The sequence below is a fragment of the Hemiscyllium ocellatum genome, chromosome 22 (assembly GCF_020745735.1).
Source record: "Hemiscyllium ocellatum isolate sHemOce1 chromosome 22, sHemOce1.pat.X.cur, whole genome shotgun sequence".
Taxonomy (NCBI): Eukaryota; Metazoa; Chordata; class Chondrichthyes; order Orectolobiformes; family Hemiscylliidae; genus Hemiscyllium; species Hemiscyllium ocellatum.
In genome coordinates, this window is record NC_083422.1 from 32,812,081 (window position 1) to 32,838,590 (window position 26,510).

Here is a 26,510-nt window from a genome sequence, read left to right on the forward strand (position 1 = left end):
CCAACAGTGTGCTCTGTTGTGTATATTGAGGAACCACCAGAGAGGTGGAAATTATAAACAGGCCACTGGGACTATTAAAGGATCATTCAGCCCTCATTGCAATCACAGCTGAGCTACAAGAGCAATTCCTGTTCTGTCAGATTCTGATGTGTTCTGTGTGGAATGTTATGGAATGAAGTCAGCGGGAGTTAGATAGTGTTTTGCTCATTTCATACTAATTATTTGGAGAAAATTATATTACATATGATATGCACACCCTAATTGCTGCCTTAAACAGAGGTGGTTGGTCAATGTGCTATTGAAGTGAGCTCTCCAGTGAGTAGGTTTGCAACTAAAAGAGCACTGATTAAAATTGCAAGATTTTGCAAAAGAATTAGGCACTTTTTTTTACTCTGCTGGAAAAAAGTTTCCAGAATGTAAATCAGATGTGTGGGAGGACATGTGCCTTGTTTCATTTAATCTTTCTGAGCTATACAACCAGTGCTGTAGATACTAATTAAAAATAAAACACAATGATAGAAAATGGCAATGATTTATGTGCACTAAATGCATTTTAAAAAGGCAATCAATTTGTCAGCTATCTCTGGGATCATTATGTTCTTTGCAGCTTATTCAATATGTTTAGTTCTTCTTGCAGAATAACTAATTCATTGAATTGTTAATGCAGTTTTCAAATGGATATTGTCTACAGCCAATTTTAACAAGTAATCCTTTCAATTTCGCTATCCATATGGGCATAGAGAAGGAATGAAAATGTTAATCGGGGTATTATTATGGATCAACTGTACCTTGGTCAGATTACTTAGGTTGACCCAATTGTGGTTCAGCACCGCTGAAAGTTAGATCGTAAGTGATTCTGATTGGGAAATCACAGTGCCTGTTCAAAACATTAACAAAACAGCATCACTGGGCGAGGAAGATTCATTTCAGATCTGGTGGAATCATTATTAGACATTTATGTTCTGGAATTGTTTTGAGAGGGAAAAGCCTTGGTTGTATTTAGCTATTCTGTACATTTGGATACAGATGCAAAACTAACTGTACAATTGTGGCACATGTGATGGAAATGTGTTAACTTTGTAACTGGAGTGGAAAACAACTTGAAAGTAATTTCTGGGAATATGAAGAGTGAAAGCAGTTTTCGATTGCTAACTGAGTCTGAGCACTGTGCTTCATTAGTGGAAGGGGTGAATGATTAAACTAGGTTAGAGGGTGCTGGAAAAGCACAGAGGCCAGGCAACATCCAAGGAGCAGGAGAATGATTAAGCCGGTGAGTTAAAACAGAATGACTTGCCTTAGGTGCTATAGACTATTTTGAGAGTTATCAAATTTACACTCAGCCGTGTAAGTGGAGATTACTCTATTACATTCTGAATCTGTGTTTTATGGATGGTGGACAAGCTCTTGGGAGTTAGGAAGTTAGTTACTCGCCACAGAATTGGAAGTCTCTCACTTGCTCTTGTAACCACAGTATTTATAAAGCTGGTCCTGTTCAGTTTTTTGGTAGTGGTGACCACCAAGATGTTGATGGATTTGCCACAGAGACTGTGTTTTTCCTCACTGTGGAATCTAGAACATAGGGGCATAATCTCAGGATGAGTTTTACAAGTATGAAGAATGTAAGATTGTTATATTTTTGGTCTCCTGAATTTTGGGCAAACTAGTAGAATAAAGGAGGTCATGTGATTTGTTCTGCATTCTGTCTGACAAATAGCTTGCATACAGTAGTTGTCAAAGAATAAAAGATATCTCAGGTTGCCTGACTATGAAGAAAATGTGAGATTTTCACACTGATAAACAATGGCCAGGACAGTGGTTCTGTTAGGAATGTGTGGTGTTATAAAAATTGTAACAGATAATGGTTCTAAAACAGTAATGATGGAGACTGCAGTAAGTTCCACTCAATCGAATGATGTCATACAGTTTTGGGGAGAGAATCAGGAGTTTAGTTTAAGATCTTGACTGAGTCAGGCATGTTATTGCTGGCATCTGTTAATCTGAAAAATGATGTCTAAGTCGCCAATGTAATGTACCTATTCTTATGCATTAAACTACATTTTGTTGTTAAAGCAAATGCCTTGCCTTGTAAAGACTTGTAGTTCAACGTCTGCCACTGTAAATCAAACAGACCCTTAGATCCACTGTTTAAAAGGGTTAGTGGCAGCAGTCCAACTCAATCATTAGCCAGTAATGATTTGTTGCACAGCATGCAAACATGGAAATCAGCAGTGGGATTATTGTTTAAAAATCTCAAGTTGATAATGGTGAAAAAAAATCAAGAGACAGGATTTTCAAGAAGACACATGAGTTTTCTAGTTTAAAGTCAAGACCACTTCATGAGTGCGCAGACAGTGAGTCAGCAGCACAAGCTGTGAAGCAGTCTGTAGGTCTCATGTAAGGGAAAAGCAGCATTTCAGGTGAAAATCTTCACCTCAGCGCTGGCAAAAGGTGTAAGAGAAGCAGTGTGGACTAGAAAGGGAGTTAAAAAAAACTAATCACACTTGACAAAAAACAGAATCCTGAGGGAAGAAACATCTGTAAGGGTTCCCGAATCGAGGGTCATATGGGAAATGGTTGACAGCTCCACGAATAAAGTTTGATGGGCAGCAGAGATAAAACACCAAAGGGCCAAGTTGGGAATGATAAATATTAAAATGAAATATTTACTGTTTACAAGAGGATTGCTGGTATATTGAGAGAGCCTGGCTACAACAGAGAAGTCAAGGGCTGTGAAACAATTACCATCAAGATTGCAGCATCAGGAATATTATGGGGCAGATTTAAAGTAACAAATTTACAATCGAAAAGATTTAGGAGATAGAGTCTGACAGAAGAATCTTAAACTGTGATACAATCAAGGGGTTGAAAATTTCACGAGTGGATTTGGCCAGAAGACTTATTAAGGCTGCAGCCTCAGAAGTTCAAGTCAAACAAAGAGTGATGCATTGTGTTTAAGTTTAGAAAGAAGGGAAACTGTCAGCTTTTCCCATGAGAAATCTAGAAGCCTCTATCTAGGTTACACAATATAGGAAAACCTTGACTTTACTCGGAGAAGACAATAAGCCATCATTTTTATCTCAAAAGATGGTGAAACCCAAGCAAGCAGAAGCAGGATAAGGTATTGCTAATTTATTGAACATCAGACTTCAAAAATAGCAAAAGTTATGAAGCATTCTGTAAATAGAATCATAAAGTCATAGAAATGTACAGCATGGAAACAGACCCTTCGGTCCAACCCGTCCATGCTGACCAGATATCCCAACCCAATCTAGTCCCACCTGCCAGCACACGGCCCATATCCCTCCGAACCCTTCCTATTCGTATACCCACCCTGATGCCTTTGAAATGTTGCAATTGTACAAACCTCCACCACTTCCTCTGGCAGCTCATTCCATACACGTAATATCGAATCAGAAGCTTTATTAGAAAGAAATAATGCAGAGGGCACTGTTTGAAGTTTAAAACTTTATAACATAAGAACATGAAGACTGTAAACAAAAGAAAAACAAAGCCATGGATCTGAAACAAAAACAGAAATTGCTGGAAAAACTCAGCAGGTCTGGCAGAATTTCTGGACAGAAAGCAAAGTCAACATTTTGGGTCCAGTGACTCTACATAAGAACTGGATTCAGGATTGCTAACATGCAGAATTAAATTAGCTGCACAGTGGATTAAAACAGTATTGATATATTGTAAGATTGAAACCATAAAAGCAAGCAAACACCAATAGGATACTGCACATGTAACGCAATTTTAAAGGAATATGAATGAATAATCATGCTAAGAAGAAAATGATAGGAGAAGTAGCTCCACCCAAAAGTCTTAGACTAGAGATGACCAAATAAAGATGATTAGGGGTTTAGATAGGGTTGACAATGAGAATGTTTTTCCGCTAATGGAGTCAGCTGTTACTAGGGGACACAGCTTTAAATTAAGGGGTGGTAGGTATAGAACAGATGTTAGGGGTAGATTCTTTACTCAGCGGGTTGTGAGTTCATGGAATGCCCTGCCAGTAGCAGTGGTGGACTCTCCCTCTTTATGGTCATTTAAACGGGCATTGGATAAGCATATGGAGGTTATTGGGCTAGTGTAGGTTAGGTAGGCTTCGGTCGGCGCAACATCGAGGGCCGAAGGGCCTGGACTGCACTGTATTTTTCTATGTTCTATGTAAAACTCAAGATTGGATATTTCAGTGAAAATAATTCTTAGAATAAAGAATTGTTTCAAAATTGAATACTAGACCTCAAGCTGAACAAATAAATACACAATTGTTGAAATTGATTTATTGTCCATTCCAGGTTACCCTTGAGAAGGTGATGGTGAGTGGACTTCTTGAATTGCCCCAATCTGTTTAGTGTAGGTGCACTCAAAGTGGTTGGGTACGGGGGGTGGAGGGCAAGAAGGGCAAGGGGAGGTGGGCAGAGTTTGAAGATTTTAGCTATTGATACTGAAGGAACTCAAATGAGGACTTGGATAGCCATATTGAAGCACACTGATGGAAGTGTACATTCTAAAGCTTGATGCATCGGCAGAAAGCCAGCAGGCACCACCAATGAGCATGGACAGGTCCAGAGTCAACTTACACATGGCTTTATGCAGAACTTTGAATCAATCTTTCCAATATGAAGAGATGGCTAGGTTGATGAGAACATTTGTAAAATTGACCATGGTGCAGTGTTTGATGGCTAATGCCTTATTTTTGCAGAACAAGCAGAAGTCACGCAGACTCTGAGTACTGCAGTGGAAGCTTGGGTGCGGTCAGCAAATCTCAGCAAGTTGCATGCAGGCTCAGACTGTGATATATTGTTTGCTGATATCAGGGCTGAAAAAAGACATGTAGACACTTGCAACAGTCCAACAACCTGTGCTCCTGCAATTACTAGGAATGCTGAGATATTGCAGCGCTGGGTCTTCAGTGATTCCATGATGAATGATATTGCATTCCTATCTCAGATTGATAGCATTCATGCTCACATCACTGCCATTCTGCTAGTACCCTTGCAGATACCTTTCAACAAGCTAAGACAGATTGCTGATGCTGCATTGTCAAGGTGGTAAAATCCAAATCCCAGTCCTTCTATGTCCAGAGCTGCTTGAGGTCATCCCACAAGGCTATGTGTAATCTCACCCACTGGTATTCAATGGCCTTTTACCAGCCACGTAACAGCTACTGACTTGAACCGCTTTAGGATCACTGGAACAAAGGCATATGCAATACATGCACTGAGTGAAAATACAAATGGATGTTCACAATTATAGTTGAGATTGTGTTTCTGGAACAGCACAGCAGGTCAGGCAACATCCGAGGAGCAGGAACATCGACATCTTGGGCTGGAAGAATGATGGGTTCCCAATTATAAATGATCGACTGTTGAAATTAGTTAGAGAAAGGAAGACTTATGCAGAAATTTTGGTTAAAACCAAATTAATGTAATTGCACTGAACATACTTCAATTCTGTTGAAAAACAGGCATATTTCTGAAAGAGGTTTTAATATTTCATGGAGAGTTTTCTGATCTTTAAGATCAGTAAAGCCTCACAGTAGTGTTACAAATCACTGTGTCCTATTTCAGGGCCCAAGTGTCATCTAATCATTTTGGAGTCAATTTTAAGAAATGCTACTACAGTCAGAATACTTTAATAGATGTGAATGCCAGTCAGAGACAGGGCTGTAACAAAACAGCATTAGGAATTGTCACATGGATTGCCCGAGCCTGATAATGATGTATAGAAAACCAGCCTGATTTCCAGTCAACAAAAAAAAGATGAATGAGGGCTAGGAAATTAGACAGCAGTCTATTTTGTCAGCTCCCTTGTGAATTCAATCAATATATAAACATCAGAGAAGTCTTTAAAGAGAAGTTTGTTAAAATATATATATATATTTATATATATATATATATGAGAGAGAGAGAGACAAGGAGAGAATTCAGAGTTTTATTAATACAGGAATTAAGCACAATAGTAAGGAAATATTACTAAACATTTATAAAACACTGATGAGGCTTCTACTTGTGGTTTATGTTTGATCCTGGGCACTACACTTCAGAAAAGATGTAAAGGCCGGGGGAAGCTCAGAGGAAGGCAGAATATTTTTGCTCTTGTATGCCTGATCAATGATGTTAAAATTTATTGCTTCAATCTGCTAAATTTGAAAAGTTGGTTCTTCTAAAAAGAGGTTGTTTTGCACTGCCCACCAAGTACTTTATTAAAAGCTGTGGCTTCTAAGCATGATATTCATCAGCAGATTGATCCCTGTCATGAGACATATCTCATTCCACAAGAGATGAATTCCTTACCGCAGCCAATAACATATTGCTGGACTATTGGTCTCACCTCACTGACACCAATAAATTCTAGAAGCTGCTTCTTAGTCTTATTAATTACTTGGCTGATCTTTACAGAGCAGGTGAAGGATTGTGCTCATCTTATGTTAGGAGGTGAAAGCAATTGATAATATCACTGGCAAGTTGGTTGCTCATAACTGCCTGTCATCGCCAGTCATTTAGTTATCTTCCATTACATGCTCACTTGCTATCTTGAAAGGAGTCTTAGTTTAGAATTCAGAGTGATATGTGTGGCAATTTCCTGTGTCACAGGACTTTATTTTGATGATTTTCAGAGCAATGAACAGCTCACTGATCTAGTCCAACTATTATAAATGGGAAGCACATTATCCAGATTAATAGCCACTATGATGTATTCTCACTAAGATCTCATGCCCCAGACAAGCAATCCATTTTTAATTCATAATAGGAGATTCAGAAATTTGTCCAAATAACATAGCTAGAGAAGCTGCAATGGGGACAGATTTAACCCCCAAAGTTTTGTAGGGTTATTCTCAGAATCCCTGGTTAGGAGAGTAGAGGCGAGACATGCTTTACGCGTGTGTGTGTGTGTGTGTGTGTGTGATGTTTTTTTCTCAGCATTAGCAGATAATACATTCACTCTTTCTTTAACTCAAAAAACGTGTGATTCACTTCTCATTCTTTAAAGTAAAACTTGTTAACCAATTTTTCACTGGAAAGAGGTGTAGCCTTATGCTAAGAAGAGTTTAAACTTCATTGTGACCAATCAAGGAAGCTTAAAATTGGTGAGTTGATTCCTCCCTTCTCACCTGGTTATAACAAAATAATAAATTATGTCAGTGATGATGTAATTATGTCACACGATGGGGGTGAAAAATGAAAAACAATCTTAAAGAAACTTACACTTAAATGATGTAAAAGTTGTAACTTCTGTCAAAATTCTGCCTTTGTAATAACCAAGTTCCCATACTCTGTATTTCATTTAATATTTTTCTCGTGCTTTCTTGCAAATGACCTGGAGGTGAGAGCCTGACTTTCTAAAGTACTGGAAAAGGATTTAGAAAGTGGGAATGTTTTATATATATATATATATATATATATATATATATATAAAATATATTTTAATTAGAGGGAGCCCATAGCTCAAGACCTATCCCTATAATGCAGCAAATGCCTACCTATCCCCACTTGCTGCGTTATTGCTCACAGGTCCTGTAAGAAATTCCATTTTGAATGGAATGAACTCAGTTAAGAATGAACCTCAGTATGCATTTGTTTCTCACGACAATATAAATGATGCAATGTTATGACTGTGAGATGTTTGGAGGATCAGCAAGACCTTGGCGTGCATCTCCATAGGTCCTTGAAGGCAGCATGATAGATAGATAATGTGGTTAAGAAGGTCAGTGAGATACCTGCCTTTATTTGTCAAGGCATTGAATATCAGACATGAAAGATATGTTGGATAGAAGCAAAATACCTCAAATGCTGGAAATCTGAAACACAGAATGTTGCAGAAACTCGGCAGGTGGAGCAACATTGGTAGAGACAAAAACAAAATGAACATTTTGAGTCCGGTATGACTCTTCTCCAGAACTTCAAAGTTGATCAAGATATTGCCTGGGCTCGATCTAGTCAGCTTTGAAGAGATACCAGATAGGCTGCGGCTGTTTTTCTTAGAACAGAGAAGATGAAAGTGGAATCTGATTGAGAAGGTTGGAGTTCTGAGAGACATAGATACAGTAAACAGAGAGAAACTTTCCCCATTAGTACTGGGGTCAGAAACCATCAGGCACAGCTTTAAGTTAAGGAACAGAAGGGTTAAAGGGGATTTGATTACAGTGGAGGTGTGCAGCAATATAATTTGGTGCTCCCATCTCATGAACTAGATTATAACACATAGATAAGCATATCCCACACCACTGCCTTCCCTGTAGCACTGCTGAAGGTGTCTGCCCTAAAAGGGGGTGGGAACTCTATTTTGATGAAAGCTTGAATTGCCAAAGTATAACACTATGGCCCAAGTGCTGAAAATGGGATTAGGATAGATAGGTGTCTGCTGACTGGCACAGAAAAGGTGGACTGAAGGGTGATTTATCTACCAGTAAAAACTCTGTGACTTTCTGTGGCTATTATATATTTCTGTAACTTGTTTTGTGAAAAGCCTCATTTCATGGCACTGCATCTGTCTTTACAAGTCATGGACAAGGATTAGGTTTCAGCTTTCGTAGAAAACGGACTATAAAGCGAATGAGATAATTGAAAAGACTGACAAAGGCCCTGGGATTCTTTACTAGGATATGAGTGTTGCTGGGAAGGCCTGTATTTGTTGCCCACACGTCATTACCCTTGAATTGATTGCCTTGCTTGGACACTTCAGAGAGCAGTTAAGAGTTAATCATAATGTAGGGTCTGAAATCACAAAACAGGTAAGGACAAAAGATTTCTTTCCCAAAAAGATATGTGTGAACCAGATGGGTCTTAATGACAATTAATAATAGTCTATTAGTCATCTGAGACGAGCTTTCAGTTCCAGAATTTTTTTAGCTAGTAACTAAATGTAAATGCCATTAATGTAATCATTATAAAGCTGCGCCATTGATCAGAGGTCAATAAGCAGTTCATTTTCCTGTGTTACAAGTTATTTTTGCACACTATTAACAAATATATACTTCAAAGATAACTGCATATAACAGGTGCCAGATCAATTCTGGGACTAAGCTTGGATGCTAAAAGTCTGAATACATCAAATGGAAATAAAAACTGAAGTAAGGAGTCCTTTTGTTGGGAGAAACTGGAACAATTAAATGAAATTGTCATACTGTGAAATTAGTCTTGTTTTTGAACAGGTACAAATGTAAGACTGGAAGAGCTCGTAAGTTTGGGTGTTTGGAGGTTGCAGTGAAAAGTGAGAAGTCATGGATGAGAAACGAGTAGATTTTCATTGCCTCGAGTGCAATTTGGAGGATGATTGCACACATTTCATTGAAGCCACTAGATATTCTGTCTACTTTTAAAACTTCTGTGAAGGAAGAGTAATCACTCAGTAATGAGAATTGGTGTTCAAAGGTGTCAAGAAAACCCATTGGTAATTTAATCTGAAAAACAAGCTGAAATATGTCTGCAGCTGCTTGAAGGCAGAAGAGCACTGCCCGAGGTAAATGTATGGAACTGGAAGATTCAGGAGTGATAAATTGTTCCTTAGTACAGTGGGTGATTTCCATACAGCTGTCACTTTGGTAGTTACTTGACCATCGGTATCCATATAAAGCCTGAGAGTTTGAATATCTTGAGTCAGAAGTTTTTGCAACCTCTGCACTTTTCCTCCAGAATATGATGAGGGTAATACTTTACCCCTCATTTTCGACTGTTGCTGATAATAAAAAGAAAACCTGTTGAAATGTAAGTGGGTAGATGAAGGAAAAACAAGCACAAAGCAAAGCATGCACAGAAAGCCATGTAATAAATGAAAGTAATTGTGTGAAAACCCATCAGCCAGGTGTAACCTCTGAGGCTAAACAGTGCAGTCTATACCCAAGAAGAATGAGTAAATTTGATTCTCATATGTCGCAGCAAAGGTCACTTCCTGACCTCAGTTGCCTGAATAATCTAGACCCTAGTACTTCATGGGTACTTAAAAAGGTTTAACTGCAGTAATTACAATGAAGAAAAATGCCTGTCCAATATATCAAAGAATTCATAAATTTAAGTTTTCCATAATAGAGTTTGGCTTGTGATTGCTAAGAATTATTTTCAATGCTGTCTTCCTGCAGTCACTTCAGATGCTGCCAGATTATTAATATTATTCTTTAAACACAGTTCACTTCTTCAGAAAAGCACTTCACCTGAATTAGAAGGAAGAAGCAACTCACTCGGGTCACATATCTTTATTTAAAATGCGTTTTTACACCAGTTTAGAACCTCTACTTCAGCAATATCTAAAGTTTCTTTTTCACTTTTCAGAACATGCTTTAAGATGTTAAATTTTAAGGTGCTGTTACAATAAAATAGTCTTAAGTTGCACTTACAGAGGATGTTTAATGTAAAAAGAAACAACACAATGTGCACCAGGAAAACATAACAGACATGTGACACTGAGCCAAAAAGATAGCAGAAGGAGTAACTAAAAGCTGTATGCTTCAAAAAGGATTTACAGAAATAGCAGGTTGGAAAAGCAGAGAAGGTTTAAGGACGATAATTTTGGAGCTCAAAATTTAAACGACTGAAAACACTGCCAAAAATAGTTGAGTGAAGGGAGAGAGTGATGCAGAAGAAACTAGAATTGTAGTAACCTGAAATGTTCAGAGGATTGCATGGTTGTGGGAAATTTAAAAGGTACAGAGATTTTAGATTACTTACTTACAGATTAGTTACAGTGTGGAAACAGGCCCTTCGGTCCAACAAGTCCACACCGACCCGCCAAAGCGCAACCCACCCATTCCCCTACATTTACCCCTTTATCTAACACTACGAGCAATTTAGCATGGCCAATCCACCTAACCTGCACATCTTTGTGACTATGGGAAGAAACCGGAGCACCCAGAGGAAACCCACGCAGACATGGGGAGAATGTGCAAACTCCGCACAGTCAGTCACCTGAGTCGGGAATTGAACCTGGGTCTCTAGCGTTGTGAGGCAGCAGTGCTAACCGCTGTGCCACCGTGAGGTCATTAAAAAAAATATAGATGAGAGTTTTAAATAAGAGGAATTGGGTAAACAGCAGCCAATATAATGTTGGCAAGCACAAGGTACATGGGATTTCATGAGGTCTAGGATATAAGCAACAAGATTTTGGATGAGCTAATGTTTAATAATGATTATGCTGATCTTAACTCGACCTCAATCACTTTGTGGCCCATTCTACATAACCCTTGATCCAATTACTAATTAAAAACCTATCGGTCTCCTCCTTAAATTTACTCATTACCCAGTATCCATCACGCTCTGGGATAGTGATTTTTGATGCATTGAGAGAAATAATTCCTCATCATCTCTGTTTTAAATCTGCTACTCTTTATCCTGATGACTTAGAAAGATAATCTCTGGACTATTAATCCACAATGCTCTGGGTACTGGGGTTAAAATTCTGCCATGGAACTTGAATTCATTACAAAATATGGAATTTAATAATGACAATGAAACTGTTGTCAATTTTTGGAAAAAAAACCCCATCTGGTTCATTAATGTCCTTTGCAGGGGAAATAGCCATCTTACATGGTCTGGTCTACATGTGACAACGGAAGCACAGAAACATGGCTGACTTTTAATTGACCTCTAGACAAATAGGGTGGGCAAAAATGCCAACATATGGTGAATGAATAAAATAAACAATGATCTTTCATTCTAGATTACTCTACATGAGGATACATCTTCTCTACATCCATTTTGTCTATCCCCTATAGTATATTATATGCCTCAATCGGATCTGCTCCCATTCTTCTCCCCTCCAGAGACTATAGGCATAAACTGCTCAGTCTCTCTTTAGAATGCAAGCCCTTCATCTCTGGAATCAATCTAATAAACCTTCTTTGAACTGCCTCCAATGTAGCTACATCCCTCCATACACAAGTGAGCGTATGAAAATTGTATGCAACCCTCAAGGTCTCACTAATGCCTTGTGCAGTCGCAACAACATTACCTGAGTTTTATACACTATTCCTTGAGCAATAAAAGCCAAAAATTTGAAATAAAGACACGTGATGTCGCTGATCGTGTTTTCCGGGTCCTTAAGGGGGAGGGGGAGCAGCCCCAGATCGTGGTCCACGTTGGCACCAACGATATAGGTAGGAAGAAGGGTGAGGATGTAAGGCAGGCTTTCAGGGAGCTAGGTTGGAAGCTCAGAGTTAGAACAAACAGAGTTGTAGTCTCTGGTTTGTTACCCGTGCCACGTGATAGAGAGTCGAGGAACAGGGAGAGAGAGCAGTTAAATGCGTGGCTACAGGGATGGTGCAGGAGGGAGGGATTCCGGTTTCTGGATAACTGGGGTCCTTTCTGGGGAAGGTGGGACCTCTATAAAAAGGATGGTCTACACTTGAACCTGAGGGGCACCAGTATCCTTGGGGGGAGGTTTGCTAGTGCTCTTTGGGAGGGTTTAAACTAACTCCGCGGGGGCATGGGAACCAGGACTGTAGCTTTAGGGTACAGGACCTTGAGTGTAGGGAGGTTAGGAATAATGCAGCGATCTCTAAGGAGGGTGCCTGTAACCTTCAATGCCAGAAGTATAAGGAATAAGGTAGGTGAACTTGCAGCGTGGGTTGGTACCTGGGACTTCGATGTTGTGGCCATTACAGAGACGTGGGTAGAACAGGGACAAGAATGGCTGTTGCACATTCCAGGGTTCAAATGTTTTAGTAGGATCAGACATGGGGGTAAAAAAGGGGGAGGCGTGGCATTACTTGTCAAAGACAGTATCACAGCAGTGGAATGGACGATGGAAGAGGACTTGCCATCTGAGGTAGTTTGGGCTGAGGTTAGAAATAGGAAAGGTGAGGTCACCCTGTTAGGTGTTTTCTACAGGCCTCCTAATAGTCCTAGAGAAGTAGAGGATAATATTGCGAGGATGATTCAGGAAAAGAGTGAAGGTAGCAGGGTGGTTGTTATGGGGGACTTTAACTTCCCAGATATTGACTGGGAGAGCTATAGCTCGAGTTCATTAGATGGGTCGGTGTTTGTACAATGTGTGCAGGAGGGTTTCCTGACACAATATGTCGACAGGCCAACAAGAGGGGAGGCTATATTGGATTTGGTTCTAGGTAATGAACCAGGCCAGGTGTTAGACTTGGAGGTAGGTGAGCACTTCGGGGACAGTGACCACAACTCGGTGACTTTTACTTTAGTGATGGAGAGGGATAATCGTGTGCCGCAGGGCAAGAGCTATAGCTGGGGGCAGGGAAATTATGATGCAGTGAGGCATGACTTAGGATGTGTGGATTGGAAAAACAGGCTTCAAGAGAAGAACACTAATGAGATGTGGGGAGTGTTCAAGGAGCAGCTACTGCGTGTCCTCGATAGGTATGTACCAGTCAGGCATGGTGTAAAGGGCCTTGTGAGGCAGCCGTGGTTTAGTAAGGAATTGGAGTCCCTTGTGAAAGGGAAGAAGGCGGCATATGTAAAGATGAGGCGTGAAGGTTCAGTAGGGGCGATTGAGAGTTATAAGGTAGCCAGGAAGGAGCTAAAGAGGGAGCTAAGAGAAGCGAGAAGGGGACATGAAAAGTCTTTAGCTGGTAGGATTAGGGAAAACCCAAAGGCTTTCTATAGGTATGTCAAGAATAAAAGGATGACTAGGGTAGGTATCGGTCCAGTCAAGGATAGTAGTGGGAAGTTGTGTGTGGAGGCGGAGGAGATTGGAGAGACATTAAATCAGTACTTTTCATCAGTATTCACTCAGGAACAGGACACTGTTGCTGATGTGAATATGGAATCACAAATAATTAGAATGGATGCCCTGGAAATATGCAGGGAAGAGGTTTTGGGAATATTGGAAAGGATGAATATAGATAAGTCTCCTGGGCCTGATGGCATTTACCCCAGGATCCTATGGGAAGCTAGGGAGGAGATAGCAGAGCCATTGGCCTGGATTTTTATGTCGTCGTTGTCAACAGGAATAGTACCAGAGGACTGGAGGATAGCGAATGTGGTCCCATTGTTCAAGAAAGGGAGTAGGGATAGCCCTAGCAACTATAGGCCAGTGAGTCTGACTTCAGTGGTGGGCAAAGTCTTAGAGAGAATGGTAAGGGATAAGATTTATGAACATCTGGGTAGGAATAACGTGATCAGGGATAGCCAGCATGGTTTTGTGAAGGGCAGGTCGTGCCTCACAAACCTTATTGAGTTCTTTGAGAAGGTGACCAAGGAAGTGGATGAGGGTAAAGCAGTAGATGTTGTGTATATGGATTTTAGTAAGGCGTTCGATAAGGTTCCCCATGGTAGGCTAATGCTAAAACTTCGGAGGTATGGCATTGAGGATACATTAGAGGTTTGGATTAGGAATTGGCTGGCTGGAAGGAGACAGAGGGTAGTAGTTGATGGATTATGTTCATCTTGGAGCGCAGTTACTAGCGGTGTACCACAAGGATCTGTTTTGGGACCATTGCTTTTTGTTATCTTTATAAATGATCTAGAGGAAGGACTTGAAAGCTGGGTAAGCAAGTTTGCGGATGACACAAAAGTCGGTGGAGTTGTGGATAGTGAGGAAGGAAGTGGTAAGTTACAGCGGGATATAGATAAGTTGCAGAGCTGGGCGGAAATGTGGCAAATGGAATTCAATGTAGCTAAGTGCGAAGTCGTTCACTTTGGTAGGAATAACAAGATGATGGATTACTGGGCTAATGGTAGGGTACTTGGTAGTGTGGATGAGCAGAGGGATCTTGGTGTCCATGTACACAGATCTCTGAAAGTTGCCACCCAGGTAAATAGTGCTGTGAGGAAGGCATATGGTGTACTGGGCTTTATTGGCAGAGGAATTGAGTTCCGGAGTCCTGGGGTCATGTTGCAGTTGTATAGGACTCTGGTGCGGCCTCATCTGGAGTATTGTGTGCAGTTTTGGTCACCATACTATAGGAAGGATGTGGAAGCTTTAGAACGAGTGCAGAGGAGGTTTACCAGGATGTTGCCTGGAATGGTAGGAAAATCTTATGAGGAAAGGCTGAGGCACTTGGGGCTGTTCTCATTGGAGAAGAGAAGGTTTAGGGGAGATCTGATAGAAGTGTATAAGATGATTAGGGGTTTAGATAGGGTAGATACTAAGAACCTTTTACCGCTAATGGAGTCAGGTGTTACTAGGGGACATAGCTTTAAATTAAGGGGTGGTAGGTATAGGACAGATGTTAGGGGTAGATTCTTCACACAGCGGGTTGTGAGTTCATGGAATGCCCTGCCTGTATCAGTGGTGAACTCTCCTTCTTTATGGTCATTTAAGCGGGCATTGGATAGGCATTTGGAAGTTATTGGGCTAGTATAGGCTAGGTAGGATTCGGTCGGCGCAACATCGAGGGCTGAAGGGCCTGTACTGCGCTGTATCCTTCTATGTTCTATGTTCTAAAGAGACTTGGAGAGTTTGTGGAGTTGGGGAAGAGGGGGTGCGGTTTGGAAGGGGACAGGATGACATAAATGGTGAAAATGAGGAAAAGATGAGGTGGCCTTATCTCTGATCAAGCTGTTGGGAGTAGCAGGACCAAGAAATGTGGCAATGTTACTGAAGCAACAAGGTAAAAAAAATCAGTGAAATCAAAACAGAGAGAATGAAGGCAAAGTATGTTAGAACAATTCCTGATGCAGTTAGAGAAAAGAGGTGAGGATTTCTTGATTATAAAGAAAAATTGGGACAGGAATTTGCAATGCAGTGGAGAATAAAGATTTTTAAAGGAGGTGAGATGGATGGGAACAATTGGAGATGGGATGGATGTTTGAGAAGTAAGAGAAGGTAGTGTAGTAAGTAAGGAGAGATTTGTTGATTTGAGCCGTGGTATCATTTTGGTAGTTTGAGCTGGGTAGCTGGTGGAAAGTATAGCTGCAATTGGGTGTTGGGTAGAAGACAGTAGGATTGGGCCTGAACCAGGCAACTTGAAGGTATTGTAGGCAGCTTTCCAGGGTTTCTTTTTAATCAGAGCCTGGATGTCAATTATGTAACAGCTTGCAAGGACTTTGAGTTTGACCCAACTTTATTGACAGAAATGCAATATGAGGTGGTGGCCGCTAACATGCTGGAAAGATCCAAAATGGCTGGGTAACCTCAGGTGAGCAGCGCAAGAATATAATTGTGATGTGAAGGTGCTGGTGTTGGACTGGGGTGGACAGAGTTAAAGATCACACAACACCAGGTTATAGCCCAACAAGTTTATTTGGAAGTACAACTTTCGGAGCACTGATCCTTGATGAAGGAGCACAACCTTGGTGTTGTGTGATTTTTAACTAAGCATATAATTTACATTATTCCCAATTGGACATATTGAGTGAGAGAGAGAGAAGATGGAATGCTGCTTATAATGAGGCATTGACAACTGCTTCAATTGAATCCTTTAAAGAATGACAGAAATGGCACAGTTGGAAGCTGTGACCTTTTCCTAGAGGGATTAGAAACCTAGCTTGGAGGCAGGAGACCATGACAGCAGCCAAAAGTGTCAGATTGGAGGAAGGAAATGGGAACAAATTCCCTGTGAGTGGAGAAATGAAAGGTGAGACCCCTGGGTGTTAAGAAAGGAAATAAATTGTAGAGAAAGGCCCAAGACATTGTAGGAGACGATAAGGAATAGGGATGAGAAATAATGGATTCAGGTTTAGAACAGAAGTCAGAATGCACACTCAAATGGATATAGTGGAATTTCAGGTTACACAAATGTACCAAAGGTTAAAATAGCTATGTCCCTGTTGTAATCAGAGGATAGTCCAACATTAAAGTTGAAGCCCCAGTGATGTTATTAGCTTAAATTGTACGAAGTGTAGGGTCTTTGAGTAGGTTCAGAGACAGGTGTATAGGACCTAAGTCCAGGAGCAGTTTGTGGAAGACATTTTGCAATTTAATCATTGATTCCAGTTACTGCCTGAAGCTGATCCAGACAATTTGCAATCTCAGTGTCCTATTGGACACTGATCTGAGTTTCTGATGTCATTTCCTCTCTATCATCCAGAAGGTTGAGTTCTATCACTGTGACTTCACAGACATGTCACACCTCACCTCAACCGCTGTTAAGATTCTCATTCATAACTTGTTACCTTTAGATTTAACTGTTATAATCCTCTCTTGGTCAGCTTCATACATTGCACCCTTAACAAAATAAGTCCTGAAATTCACACTAACTCCTATATACCCATCATTCTGTTGCTCATGGGCCCACCTACAAACAGACCCCACCACCAGAGATATATTTACCTCCCCACCCCTATCTGCATTCCATAAAGACCATTCCCTCTGTGACTCTCTTGTCAAGTCCACACTCCCCACCAATCCACTCCCAGTATCTTTACCTGCCACTGCTAGAATTGCAAAACCTGTACCCATACTTTCCCCTTCACTTCCATCTAAGGCCCCAAAGGAGCCTTCCACATTCTTCATAGATTTACCTGCACTTCCACACATCATTTACTGTATCCGTTGCTCCTGATACGTTATCCTCTACAAAGGGGAGACAGGACGCCTACTTGCAGAATGCTTCAGAGCACATCTCCGGGACGCACGCATGAAGCAACCCCACTGCCCCATGGCTGAACACTTTAACTCCCCGTCCCACTCCGAAAAGGACATGCAGGTGCTGGGCCTCCTCCATTGGCAAACCCTAACCACTGAATTCCTGGAGAAGGAACACCTCATTTTCTGCCTTGGGACCCTCCAATCACACGGATTAATATGGACTTCACCAGTTTCCTCATTTCCCTCCCCCCATTTTATCCAACTTTCCAACTCAGCATCACCCTCTTGACCTGTCCTACCTGTCCATCTTCTTTCCTACCTATCTGCTCCACCCTCTTCTCTGATCTATCACCATTATCCCCACCTTCATCTACCTATGACACTCTCAGCTAACTTCCCCCTAGCCCCACCCTCACCTCCTTTCCATTTATCTCTATAACCCCTTGGCTCACAAGCCTCATTCCTGATAAAGGGCTTATGCCCAAAACGTCGATTCTCCTGCTCCTCGGATCCTGCCTGACCTGTTATGCTTTTCCAGCACCACATTCTTGACCCATGGGCCTACATTGGCTATTAACCCAGCAATGCCTCAATTTAAAAGTTCACGTCTTTTGCTTCCAACCCTTCCAGGGCTTTCCCGTTCCCTACCTTTTCTCTTGAAATAAGATGGCTGAGTAGTTATCTAATATAATTCTTTCAAGTTATGAAAGGTTTGGATGAAATGAATGATGAGAGAATGTTTCCTCTTGTTTGAAAGAGTATAGCCAGAGCCAGTAATCGAAGATAGTTAAGCAAGAAATCCAACGGAGAATTCTTTACTCAAAGAGTGGGAAAAATGTGGAAGTTGCTATCACAGGAAATAGTTTATAGTGTACTTAAAGTGAAGTGAAGAGTTTAAGTGTACTTAAAGGCAAACTGGACAAGTATTTAAGGAAAAATGAAATAGATGATTATGATAGTAAGAAATATGGGAAGAAGGCTCCATAAACACCAACTTGGCCTGATTGGGCTGAATAGCCTTTCTTAAGCAGTATATATTATGTAAGCCATTGAAATTTCCTCTTGTTCCAAAACCTTCAGAGGTAACTGCACTTATCCAATCTGACCATTTATGCCACAAATTTTAACACTCCACCATTGACATTCATGGAGCTACTTGGCTATGGGACTGTGCTAAATGCAGTATCTCAATGCATGTTTTCATTATTGCTGGAGAGGCAGAAAGAACATTCTTGTTTTATTATCCATTTTATTTTATTCCTACATGCTACTTATTTTAACACAGTTTCCTTCAGTGCGAATGTTGCTGCATGTCTTAGATATATACCCCCTTTCCATTCGATTTCACAGGTATGTAGCGAATCTTTTCATCCATTTTAAAATATTCCTTTTTTTTGGGGGGGGGAGGTTGGAGACTGTTCAGCATTTAACTTGGTACCAACCAAATACTATTTTCATTCCCAAAAATAAAGTGAGATTACAGGGTGCAAAACTCTAGGTAACACTGCAGGTGCATTATTTATTAACTTCAAATAAAAGCTAATTTACAGTGGAGGGGCCAATATACAATGCATGGAAGTGGCTCTTATGGTGCAGTGTTGTGCTTCTAATCCTGAGTTAGAAGTCCCAGGTTCCATAACATGTCAGAACAGGTGAATTAAAAATATCTACAAGGAAAGGAATGTGACTTTCTGAGCCATCAGACCCTGAAAAGCATCTCATGTGATTCAAGTAGTTCTGTTATTTTGTTTTAAATGGACTGAAAGATATGTACACAGAATGATTTCCTTAAGTGCTTACTTATAAAAAAATATTTTGCTTTGAGGAATAAAGGCCATTTACTAATTATAGGGATTAATTTTAACTTTGTACTACCTGTCCTTAACAGGAGATGGGAAGTGAATTATTCACTACAGAATGCCTAGCGTCTGACTAAATACATTGTATTTATGATTGGTCCAGTTCGGTTTCTGGTCAATGGTAACCTGAGGATGCTGGTAGTGGGGGATTCAGTGATGGCCATGCCACAGAATATCAAGAGGCAGCGGTTAGATTCTCTCTTGTTGGAAATAGTTCTTGGCCTGGTACATGTACATTATGTATATGTTACTTCACACTTATCAGTCCCAGGTGCTGTGCATTTATCTCATTCATTCATACAGAAGGATTCTATACTTCCCTCAATATATCATTCAATTTCATTAATAAACTTTAATTTCACAATTTTACCAAACAATTGGACCTTATTAGGCAGGCAGTATAAAAGTCAGGAATTGTAAGAAGTTACGGTAGGTGGATCACAGTAAAGGCATGGACAGGAAATGTTGAGGCTTACACCCTTACTGCATTCTTTTGATGCCCATTCTCAATGGCAAGTGCACTTTTGCAGCGTAGCATCATCTTACCCATAAACCTCAAAGGTGTTACTTTAAAAGTTGTGCACTCTGATTCTTCCTTTACAATCTGTCTATTTTAATCATAAAAAAGAAACGTAAAAGCATTCATGTGTATCTATGATTCAACCAGACCATCCATTTTAATAACTCACAACCCTCCCTATTCCATTTAGTTGTACGTACCATCTGTTTTCTGTCTAAGGGGCACCAGTTCTCTTAAACTTCTTTCCACAATTTGCAGAAACACTCTTTTCATTAAAACAGAATGCTTTTTGTCTCTTTAACAAACTACAGATGTATTTTTCACCTTTAACTCCCATGTCAGGTCAGAAATGGATCTGGACCCATATCACAGGAAGAGTGTGGGACTGACTCAGCAGAGCAATAGGTTTTGGGCATCAAGTCTTACCTGAGGAATGAGAGTGAGCTCCTGGCGTTAGCAAAACATCAAATGGGTACTGATAGAAAAATATGATTGGGAGGTTATGTGCAAGGTATATGATAAATCATGATATGAGTATTGTAAAACCTGAGATATCTCTCCACTAACAGTATACTTTTACACTGCTGTTCGAAACATGCTATGTTGTTTCACTGAAAAGTAGAAGCATTCATTCAACCAGAAGGTTATAGCCCATATTTTAAAGTTGACAGAACAAGGATAATGTTAAGTGAAAAGTAGAGCATCTGATTGAACCTTCTCAATCTCATCAATTAATAAGCTGACAGTAATCTTTACCCAGAGATTTGACTCTGCTTGGAGCTCTTGTCACTATAAACAGATTAACTATGTGTCAATTAAACCATATACAGAAATGTTTGGATGACTTACAGGAATATAGCAGTAGCTTTCACTTTGCAGCTGAAAATTAATACCAGATACATTGTGGGCTGATCTTGGTTGCAACATATGAGTAACATTTAACCCATCCTTATTGGAAACACTGTACTGAGAATTATTCTGAGATGATGTGATATTTCTTTGTCATTGCATTCTGTCAAAAAGTCGAATCAGATGTTATTACAAAGCCCATGTTTGAACACCAGTTCCGAGTGGGATAAATTTCACTTCAAGTGGGTATAATGACATTGTCTAAAGTATTTTTTGCAATTTTTAGTATATATTGAATAGTCTCTTGAAGCAGCTTGGAGCATTGCAATGACTCACCAAACTAATACGTTAAACACACTATTTCATAAACAGTAGTGCAATGTGTTTTAAAGGTTGCCAGAGATTTAATTGACAACTAATTCTAATGATACATTAGGAGATTTTTCATATCTGGTGGAATTATAATTCAAAATAGATGTTCTTTGTGTTGGATAGGATCATTGTAAGGAACAAGGCTCTTCATTGCCTTGAAATTATACTATGTGTTAGCAATGCATAAAATGTAACAAATTTTAAGTTCTTGGTTAAATAATATCACTTGAAAAAAAAAATGGATTTCATGTTAATTTTTTAAATAGTTACAAATAATTCGAGTCTTTCTCACCATATTTTCGTGAGCAGATTGTGTTTTAATTTTTCCCCTTTCTAAACAGTGGTGTTACACTCCCCCACTCCCTCTGTTTTTGGACTCTGGTATGGGTTTCAACAATACTACTATAACATTAAACCAGAAGTAGGGCTTATTTTCACACACTCTGAGATGTGCAGTGTGGTAATGGATATTTTGCAGCACAGGAAGGCTTGCAAACATACATTTTAAGATCAGGTGGAAAGGATAAAGAATTTATTCAATTAGCAACAACTGAAGTATGAAACACCTAAGCAATCCTAGTTTATCAATTTTCTTGCATTTAAGATAGAGTCCAAAAGTCCACAGCTGGAATTCTTTGTAGGGGTGGTTTATTGTCTTACTGGCAGTTCAGGAATTGTCAACAGGTTCTTCAAGTTTCCAGTAATGGTTTTCTGAGGAATATTGGTGAAATATATTTTCTTTGCCTTGCTGTTTTAATGAAAGGAGTTGATTATGTGCAGAGAGAACAATTTCAGGTTATTCGCTACTTTTTAGTGGTCAAAAGATTTTCCTTAGTGGCTTGGAGTTAGGAGTTTTGATATTGTTAATAGATGGTGTACGAAGCAGTCTTGACTCCTTAACTGTCCACTATTTTAAAATTATATTGTTAAAAGGAAGTTGAGTTTAGTATCGTGTGAATCATGTAACCAAGTCTCTTCTCTTGGAGATGTAGTGATTTGGTGGGACAGTTGCCATTGAGACAAAGGCCTGCATTCCAGAAGCAATGTAAATGGTGTCCAATTCCACTTGGGAAAGTGTGCTAATACTCAAGCTTCACTTCACCTGGGATTGTCTTCTTAGACATAGATAAACAAAATATCGTACATGTTTTGGGAGGAGTAAAAATATGAGAGGAATTAATCACCTTTGTGGGGATAAGACTAAGGCTGCATGATGACCAAGATTGAGTCCTAAATGTTGACGTATAAGAAGCATTAAAGAAGAATAGAATGCTATGTGAAGTTGAAGAGGAAGGATTGTTAAGTAAGGATGGCATTGGTGGAGTAGTTAGAGGTGACATTGGTTTAGGTGATCAGTTTAGGTGGTGTGATGATACTATGGCTTTAAGAGGTGTATTTTGTTCTGGTTTTTTTGTGAAGAAAGGTTGAGTCAGAAGTGCCAATGATCTGTTCCAAGCCAATAAAGTAAACAGCTTGTAAGGCCTTGGGTTTTTTCTCAAATTGGAACAACAGAAGCAATGTGAAGGAATGTGGTCAAGCTCCCACAGAACCAAAATTTTAGTTTAACTTTCAGTAACTGTTGAGATTTGGAAGCTGTTATACATTCTCTTCCTGCGACAACAAAGTGCTTGACTTCTCTCACACTCTCTTAGAGTTTTCTCTTGATGTTCTTTCCTCCTAGGCTGGAGGAACAATGCATGTAAAATAATCTATTTTGCTGAATTTGCCTCAGCCAATGGTGTGTTTATGGGATGTTACTATTGGAACTGCTAATCAGTAATAGTTAGCATATACATATCTTGTTTCTGTAGATGGAGATTAATTTTCTCCTTTACTATTTTCTCTAATAGTGTCTTTACCATTAATGTTAGACTCACTGGTCTATTGTTCCTTGATCTATCTCTACCACCCTTCTTGTAAAGTGGAGACCTGTTAGCTGTCCTCCAGTCCACTGGCATCTCTCCTGTAGCCAGGGGTGATTTGAAAATTTGGGTCATTCCTCCTGTAATTTCCTCCTTTGTCTCCCACAGCAGCCTGGGTTTCAATCCATCTAGACTTGGGCATTTGTTCACTTGTAACTTTCCCAAAACTTCCTCACTTCTTATATCAATTTCCTCAATGGACCTCATGATCCATTTTCTCAAATTCTGTATTTGAATCCTCCTTCTCCTGAGTAAACACAGGTGTAATGTACATACTTAATACTCTGTCAATGTTCTCTGCTTCTTTCACAGGTTGCCCCCTTGATCCTCTCTCTTTCCCTGTTATTCTCTTCCCTTTGATATACATGTAGAATGTCTTGGGATTCCCCCTAATCTTGCTTACCAGCATTCGCCTGCCAACTTGCCCCCTCTTTGCTCTTTTAATTGCTTTCTTGAGAATCCCCTGTACTTTCAGCACTCCTCTGGGGCCACCAATATTTAGCTCCCTTTGAACCAGTTATACATTTCTCTTTTCCTTTATATCCAGTCCTGATTATTCCTAGATATTCATTGCAATCTGCTTTTGGTGCTTCTACATTTCATGCTAAAGAAGACATGTTGGGCCTGTACTCCTCTAATACCTTTTGAATGCTTCTGCTGTCCACTATGGATTTATTCTTAAGTAGCTGTTCCCATACAATTCCAATATAACTCTTCTATTCCAAAAGAGAGATTGGCAGAAAACTATAGATCAATGAGCTTGATGCCTATTAAGGGAAAGATGTTAGAATCAATCATTATGGAAGCTATATTACATTGGAAAGCTCATGATAATCAGGAAGAATCATAATTGTTTCGTCTAAAGGAAACCACGCCTAACTAATTTACTATAGTTCCCTGAAGGAGTACCATGTACTGTGTATAAAGGAAGCCTGTATATGTTCTGCACAGTATTTGGATTTCCAGAAAACATTTGTTAAGACGCAAAAAAAGCCATTGCAAAACGTAGGAACTCATGGTGTATGGAGTACCATTTTAGCATGTATAGAAAATTGGTTGTTGGCAGAAAACTAAGAGCCTACATAAATAGGTATTTTCCTCAGTGGCAGGATGTGATGAATGGAGTCTTGCCACAGTTTAAGTGTATTTAAGGCACAGATAGATTCTTGATCAGTAAGGGGATCAATGGTTACAGGGAGAAGGCAGGAGAATGGGGATGAGAAACATATCAGCTATAATTGTATGGTGAAGTATAGTCAATGGGTCAAAAGGTCTAATTCTGCTCCTGTACCTGATGGTCTTGGTGTTCATATTAGCTCTACATCAATGATTTAATTATGGGAGTGAAGGTATGGCAGCCAGATTTGCAGCTAACATGAACATAGGTAAGAAAGTATGTTGTAAGAAAGACACAAGGATATCGCAGATGAATTTAGCTGGATTGACAGAGTTGGAAAACTCTAGCAGGTGCACTATAGTGTGTAGGAAATGCAAAGTTGCTGACTTTAATGGGATGAATGAAAAAGCAGACAATGGAGGAACCTCAATTATCCCGCATTCGATTATCCAAATATCGGATTATCTGGCAAGATCGCAAGGTCCTGATGCTTGGCTAAACTATGTTATTCAATATTCGCTTATCTGGAATTCGATTAACTGAACAAAACACTCCCATCTGTGTCCTTCAGATAATCAAGGTTCCTCTGTATTACTTTAGTGGACAATGTCGGCAGAATTGTCTGAGTTACAAAGGGATCTTGCTATTCTGAGAAGTTAGTCTGCATGTTACAGCAAGTACTTAAGAATGCTCATGGAATGCTATTCTTTATGACAAGAAGAATTGAACAGAAGAAGTAAGGATATTATACTTCAGTTTATTGGTGAAACCACTTCTCAAATATTGTGTGCAGTTTCAGGTGGTTCAGAAAAGGTTTGCTGGAGATATACTTGGAATGAGTGAATGATCTTAAGAAGGAATATCAGACAAAATGGGCTTATTTTCACTAGAGCTCAGAGAGTAAGGGGTGACTTGCTTGAAGTCAGTAAAATGCTGAATAGGATTATTCAGTTGGACATGGAAAGGATCTTTCTGACTGAGGGGGTGCACCCAGAATAAGAATTCACCCTTTTATGCCAGAGCTGAGGTTGGGTTGTGTGACCCAATGGTCTGGGGGCGGGGGGGTGGAGGGGGTGGGGCGGGGGGGGGGGGGGGGGTCATTGAATATTTCTAAGTATTTTGAAAGTAGATTTTATTCGGCAAGGGAACCAAAATGTATTGCTGGTAGATGGGAATTTGGAATTCACAATGTAGCAGATCAACTGTTTACTTATTGAATGGTAGATCTGGCCTTGGTGACCAAATTCATATGTTCCAATATTCATAATTGTTTGCTTGGCACCCATGGCCAGATTCTCTGGATAAAGGTGAGAATGTGGAATTGGTGGAAATGTGGAATCAGTTGGAATGAGGAATTGGTGGGAATGAGGAATTGGTTGCTACTCCCATATGAAGAATATTGTCTCCATTTTGTGCCATCTTTCCTATCCACATTGACCTCAGTGCGCACAACATTTACACTGGGTCCACCAGCTGCCTTACACTTTGAACGCTTTGATTGGCCCTCCCACACTGTCGAATTCCCTGTCATTTCAAAGAATAAGGAGGAGCCTCATATAAGCCAACACTATTCCACAGACTTAGACTGGGTAAGTGCAGGAATGATGTTCTTGATTACCAAAGAGACCAGAAAAAGCCACCATAGTTGAAGGACGTGGGGTAGACCATTTAGGACTGAGATGAGGAGAACATTCCTCATGCAGAGAGTACTGCAGAAGTCATTGCGCCAGAAAGAGGTCAAAATATTGAGTGTTTTCAAGAATGAATTAAATGGAATTCTTAGGGCTAATTGTTCAAAGGGTATGGTGAGAAAGCAGAAACAGGAGTTGGATCACTATATGATCAATCATAATCATATTGAGTGGTAGAGCCAGCTCAAAGGGCCAAATAGCCTACTCCTTCTATTACACTTTTTAAAATGTTTCTAACCCTAATTTGACAGTACTTTAGCTGGTGTCTTCCAAACTAACTTTGTCTAAAAAGATTGTACCCAATGTGCCACTATGTTTGTAACTTGGAATCAACTTCATTTTGGACTTGGGTGAGAAAATTCAGCTCCCTTTTGTCAAATATTCACATATATATTAAATCAATTATTTTTCAAGAGAAGTGGAAAGGAACTATCAGGAAACCCAATGTAAAATCTTATTCACCAGCAATTTTCTCCTTGTAGGAGTGACTGGGTGACATCGTATTCCGTTCTGCTGAGCAATGACAGCTACAGCTGGGTTGCTGTCAATAATGGATCAGATGATATGGTGAGCTCTTTGATATTTGCAATGATTTTATAGAAATGAAGAGAGGCCAGCTGCATTTAATAAGCTTTACTTTAAAATTAAAGATGCTCATGTGTTTAACATATTCTGAGCATAAATGCAAAACAAGAATTTATCTGTTTGGAACTTGTCATGTGTGATGGTCCAGTTGGAAATTGATGA

At 39.8% G+C, this 26,510-nt stretch overlaps 1 protein-coding gene across 1 annotated transcript in view; it reads left to right on the forward strand.

Moving 5' to 3' along the window:
• LOC132826145 (inactive carboxypeptidase-like protein X2) overlaps positions 1-26,510 on the forward strand; it is a 189,809-nt gene that overhangs the window by 80,968 nt on the left and 82,331 nt on the right. Inside the window, exon 6 of the mRNA XM_060841791.1 lies at positions 26,246-26,330. Coding sequence (XP_060697774.1) covers positions 26,246-26,330 — 85 coding nt within the window. The remainder of the gene's footprint in view (positions 1-26,245; positions 26,331-26,510) is intronic.